Below are 5901 nucleotides of genomic sequence, written 5' to 3'. Positions count from 1 at the left end.
ATACGGCTATGTCAGTGGAAAATGTCAAAAGTTAGAAGGCAGGGGTAAAAAGACGAAAATAAAAAAAATGAGAACTTTCTTGTCCTGAAGGGGTTAAAAAAGAGTGTAACCCTGTAAGAAAGCTACATTACACTGTCAGGCTGCCCTGATCCTGTGATATAAGAGCATTGCGGCCCCCTCACCAGCAGTACTGATAGTCATGTGACATCATTGTTCCCTTCCCAATGTTATAATCTGGAGTCTGATCCTTCGGTTGAACTTTGCTCCTGTGTTTTTCTGCTGGACAGTTTCATAGTCCATGACATTCTGCTGGGGCTGCACCGAGGCAGGGGCCTTTCACCGTGGACTGGAATGGAGTTTATATCTAACCTTGGCGCTGGGGCTTTCAGGTTTGTGATTTGCTGGTCAATAATAATGTAAAATGTCGCTGTTTCTGTTTTTCATAGCAAACTGTGAAGTTTCTGGTAAACTTCGCCCTATGCTGTTCCTTATTAGGAACGATCAGTATCAGAACTCGTTCACACTCCCATAATTCTGAGTTAACTATTTCTGTTTCTCTGTTCCTCGATTGGAACAGAGAAATGGAAATAAAAACCGTATTAAAGTTTGTTTTATTCCCCCTTGATTTAAAAGAGTATTAAAAAAAAATAATCGGAAGCATTTCTGTTTAATTTCATTCGGTTTCGTTTCCTTTTTTCAAACAATAAACGGCAATACTTTTTTTGTAAACCATTGAAATCAATTAGGAATAAAATGGAAAACAGAAACATTTATTTCCGTTTTTATTTCCATTCATTTTCAAATGAAACGGAAATAGTTAACTGAGACTAGCGGCAGTGTGAACGAGCCCTCTGTGATATCACTATAGCAGGTGCCAAAAGTGCAATTGTATCCCGGCTCAGAAAGTCACCCTGCTCTGTATGGGGACGCTGTAACTTTAACCCTTTCCAATCCAGTTTGTATCCTGGTTTTCCTAGGGGGCTTACTCTTTTTCTCCTGTTATACAACGGAGTTATCTGCTGGCTAAAGCCAGTACTGCATGAGGTGACACGTTGATTAGGCTTCGACAGCAGAGAGGCTGGCAATATACAGTAAGAGAACCCCGACGGATGTCTTCCAACATCGGAGCTGTACAGCCTTTAATTATAATGTCTTCAGAGGTCAGACAGTGGATTGGAAAGGGTTAATGTGTGATTAATATAGAACGGTCTCGTTAGAAATTTTACACTGGGTCTCAAGAGCTTCAAGCTAAGGGCAGATTTAGACGGACGTATTTCAGGAGGCACTTTTGCACGTGAAAATCTTGCCCGTATAACGCGACCAAGCAATGCCTTCGATCTGAAAAGATTTGTTCAGATGAATGTATTTTTTCAGTGCAAAATCTTAATCCGTGAAAAGATAGGACCTGCTTTATCTTTGTCTGTGTTACACAGAACGCTGCCACAGAATTCTATGGCAGCTCCAAAAAAAAGGAAGGGGAGGGTTACCCAGCATGCAACGGAGGGAAAAGAAGACAGCTGGCTCTAATTAGGGATTTAATGGCCATTCTATTCTACGGGAAGTGTGTAACTAGGGTTGCCACCTTTGTCACGAAAAAATACCGGCCATGGGCGGTAAGGTGCGTGGCTTGGGGCGCGGCTTATCGCAGCATTTTTTTTCTCCTTTATCTCCTGGATCCCGTCCAGCGGCTGTGCGCAAGCGCAGGATCCAGGCTAGCGTGTTCTCGTGAGATGACGTTTAGTGTGAATCACACTAAATGTCATCTACTCGCGAGAACACGCTGCAGACGCTTGCATACAATCTACACGCTGGTGCAGATTACGCAGGTCAGTGATCTGCGCCTGGGTGTAGATTGCATGCGAGCGTCTGCAGCGTGTTCTCGCGAGTAAATGATGTTTAGTGTGATTCACACTGATGTCATCTACTCGCGAGAATACGCTTCAGTGCGCAGACGCTCGCATCGCATACAATCTACACGCAGGTGTGTGTGACGTCCCCAGACCTGCCTCAGTCTTAATAGTGACACCCCACAGAGACACCCCAGGGGTAATAGTTACACCTCATAGTGGCCCCCAGTAGTAATAGTGACACCCCACAGAGCGGCCCCACCATTAATAGTGAGACCCCACAGAGCAGCCCCAGCATTAATAGTGACACCACATAGCAGCCCTTGTAGTAATGGTGACATCCCACAGTGGCCCCAGCATTAATAGTGACATCCCACAGCAGCCCCCTGTAGTAATGGTGACATCCCACAGCGGCCCCCCTGTAGTAATGGTGACATCCCACAATGACCCCTGTAGTAATGGTGACATCCCACAATGACACCTGTAGTAATAGTGACATCACACAGCGGCCCCCTGTAGTAAAGGTGACATCCCACCGTGACCTCTGTGATAATGGTAACATCCCACGGTGACCCTTGTAGTAATAGTGTTCCACGCGGGGGTGAAGAACACATCTCCCACATGCGGCAGATGTTTTCTTCATCCCCGCAGGGTATAAAGAATTCCCTACCGCAGCTATCACAGATGACAGCTGCGGTACAGGATCCAGCTGCCCGCACCCCTTAATTGTTTTTTCAGGCAAGGGCTTTAAATATAAGCCCTTCCCTGAAAAACAACCCAAACTCGTGTAAAAAATTAACAAAAAAATCATACTTACTTCTCTTCAGCTGTCGGGGCTCAGCCGCGTCCTGTCTCCACTGTCCCCGACTCTGCACTGAAGTTCTTTTAGCAGGCGGGGAATTAAAAACCCCGCTTGCTGAAAGAGCTGCTTCTGATTGGCTGAGCACCTCAGTTTGGGTTGTTTTTCAGGGAAGGGCTTATATTTACAATCCTTCCCTGAAAAATAATTAAGGGGTGCCAGCAGCTGCATCCTCTACCGCAGCTGTCATCTGTGACAGCTGTGGTAGGGAATGCTTCAGTCCCCTGCAGGGATGTAGAGCACATCTGTCGCATGTGGCAAATGTGTTCTTCATCGTCGTGGGGGACACGGTAGCCCGACCAAAATACCGTCCTGTTATAGGGTCGGTAAAAATACTGGCACCGGCCTGGCCGGAAAAATACCGGCCGGGCCAGTGAATTACCCTAGGTGTAACACACAAGCGGGTGAACTGGCATTTAGATTGCAAAAAAAAAACGATCTATCTGCTAGCACGGACTTATCTGTTTGCTTCTTGCCATCTCCTAACTTCATTCATGTGAAAATATGTTCCATACCAGCGACCGTATTTACGCATACACTTGTCTAAATAATGCCTAATTCTCTGTTCAGTAATGTATGCGATTTATTTCAATATTTTCCTGTTGAAGGGCTTCTTCACACGTCATTATTTTCATCAGTATTTTGTGAGCTAAAACCAGGAGCAGGTCCAAAATGCGGACGAAATACAAATCTTTCCGTTATACTTTCTCTCTTTCTCTCCACTTCTGGTTTTGGCTCACCAAATACTGATAAAAATATGCTGGTGTAAAGGTGCCCTTATATTGGTTGTATGTAGTGATGTGTTTAGGCCAGATTAAGAGCTTATTCAGACAGGCGTATATCAGCCGAGTTTTTACGCCCAGCCAATATATGCTGCCCCCTCTCTGCAAAAGGGAGGCGGGACGGGAGCTAATGCACTGCATAGACCCCATTATAATCAGTGGAGTCAGTTTATTGCATGCATTCCATTTTCCTGCCCCCAGGATGGGGCTGGCACACAGAAACCCTGAACAATAGTGTGAAGTTGAATTATTTCTCATGCTGTATGCGTCAATACTGAATACTGTACTTGTGTTTTCTAGATCTGTCTCATCAGTAGGCTCAGAGATAACAAAAAGAGTGAAAACAGTCTCTTCCCCACCACAGAGACCCTTCCGTGTATGTAGTCATGACCGATCTGTACGTAAAGGAGTTATTGCTGGCTCTCTCCGAGAACTCATAGCAAAGGTGAGTTACTGAAGTTCACGGGATCTTTTGGGGGTCCACATGTGTTAGTGCTCAAGATTGAGACAGCATAAAAAGACCCTGAAAATAAGCCCTACCCTGATTATATGGAATTTTAGGGGAGGCTTGAAATATAAGTCCTAACCCAAAAATAAGTCGTAGCTACATTACATAAAAAAGTAATAGATTACCTAGCAGGCTCGGTTCAGGTCCCTCTCACTGCTCTCTGGAGCTCCGACGCACTTCTCGCTGTCCTCGGCTGCCCACAGAAGATTACTTCCTGGTTATGGGATTCATAAATCCCACCTCCAGGGAGCGAAAGTTCCGATTGTTTTTTGGGTGCTGCTCAGCCAATCAATGCAATGCTCGATGAATCAATAAGATGGCTGTGATTGGTTCTCGAGCGTGGCTTAGCCAATCAATGCAGCACTCAATGAACCGATGCGATGGCTGTGATTGGTTCATTGAGAGCTGCATTGACTGGCTGAGCAGTGGTCAAAGGACCAATCACAGCCATTGTGTTGTGGAGGCAGGATATATGAATTGGCTGAGCCACAGCATTGATTAGCCAGTTCATAAATCCTGCCTCCACAACGCGTTGGCTGTGATTGGTTCTTTGAGCACTGCTCAGCCAATCAATGCAGCGCTCAATGAACTAATCACAGCAATCACATTGGTTCATTGAGTACTTTAGTGATTTGCTGAGCAGCATTCGAAGAACCAATCAGAGCCACCACTTCCTGGAGACTGGATTTATGAATCCCGTAATCAGGAGGTAATCTTCTGTGGGCGGCAAAGAAGCTCATCGGAGCTCTGGAGAGCAGCGGGACCTGGACCGAGTTTGCTAGGTAAGTAATAAGATATCCAAAAATAAGACCTAGCGCCTCTTTTGACGCAAAAAATTGATATAAGACAGGGTCTTATTTTGGGGGAAACACAGTAGCATACAAAATAATTGCTGTACATGTATAAACATGAACCATTTGTTTATTATCCAAATAATGTGAAAATACCACTGATTTCCCAGACACAAAAAAAATTTAGTTTTTTTGTTGCCTAGTGTCATCGTTTGATTTTTAGACCTGCATAAACTGAATGATGAACGATAAGTGAAAGAATTATCATTCGTTGTTCACTCGCTGGCAGTGTTTACATTGAACAATTATATTGTTCTGTTTCGCAAAATCAAACAATAAACTGGAGAATAAGTTTTCCATGTAAAGGACCCTAATACTTAATATTATATAAAATACTTTCATTAAGGCTGCATTCAGACGAACTTATATCGGCTCGGTTTTCACGCCGAGCTGATATACGTTGTCCTCGTGTGCAGGGGGGGGGGGGGGGTGGAAGAGCAAGGAGCAGGAACTGAGCTCCCGCCCCCTCTCTGCCTCCTCTCTGCCCCTCTGCACTATTTGCAATGGGGAGAGGTGGGCCGGGGGCGGGCTAAGTTCTGAGAATTAGCCCCACCCATGGCCCGCCTCTCCCCATTGCAAATAGTGCAGAGGGGCGGAGAGGAGGCAGAGAGGGGGCGGGAGCTCAGTTCCTGCTCCTTGCTCTTCCATCCTCCCCCCCCTGCACACGAGGACAACGTATATCGGCTCGGCGTGAAAACCAAGCCGATATACGTTCGTGGGAATGCAGCCTAAAGGGTAGAAAGAAATGTAATTTCCTGTGTTAGTCCCTGGAGCTCATCAGAATTTATACTGTTTTATTACTTACAATTATATGACTATTAAAGTTTTGTCTGCCTCCAGCTGCCACTAGAGGGAGCTCCCTGCATATGGATTCATACAGCTCTCATTAAGCCCAATTAATCAGTATGCAGTGAGGTCCCCCAGTAGAAGCAAAAATCATTTTATAATTTATAGGGGTAGTGGGATATAAATATTGCTAACCTATCTTGACCATCAATATTAGATCAATGAGGATCTAATTCCCATCACCCACAGATCACCTATTTAAAGAGGC

At 45.1% G+C, this 5901-nt stretch overlaps 1 protein-coding gene across 1 annotated transcript in view; it reads left to right on the top strand.

The window, feature by feature from the left end:
• Positions 1–316: 316 nt before the first annotated feature.
• Positions 317–5901, top strand: part of CIDEB (cell death inducing DFFA like effector b) — a 20709-nt gene continuing 15124 nt past the window's right edge. Inside the window, exons 1-2 of the mRNA XM_066598599.1 lie at positions 317–389; positions 3789–3933. Of these exons, the coding sequence (XP_066454696.1) occupies positions 352–389; positions 3789–3933 (183 nt within the window). The 5' untranslated portion in view covers positions 317–351. The remainder of the gene's footprint in view (positions 390–3788; positions 3934–5901) is intronic.

Source organism: Eleutherodactylus coqui, chromosome 4 (assembly GCF_035609145.1).
Source record: "Eleutherodactylus coqui strain aEleCoq1 chromosome 4, aEleCoq1.hap1, whole genome shotgun sequence".
NCBI lineage: Eukaryota > Metazoa > Chordata > Amphibia > Anura > Eleutherodactylidae > Eleutherodactylus > Eleutherodactylus coqui.
This window is presented reverse-complemented; position numbering and strand designations above follow the sequence as displayed.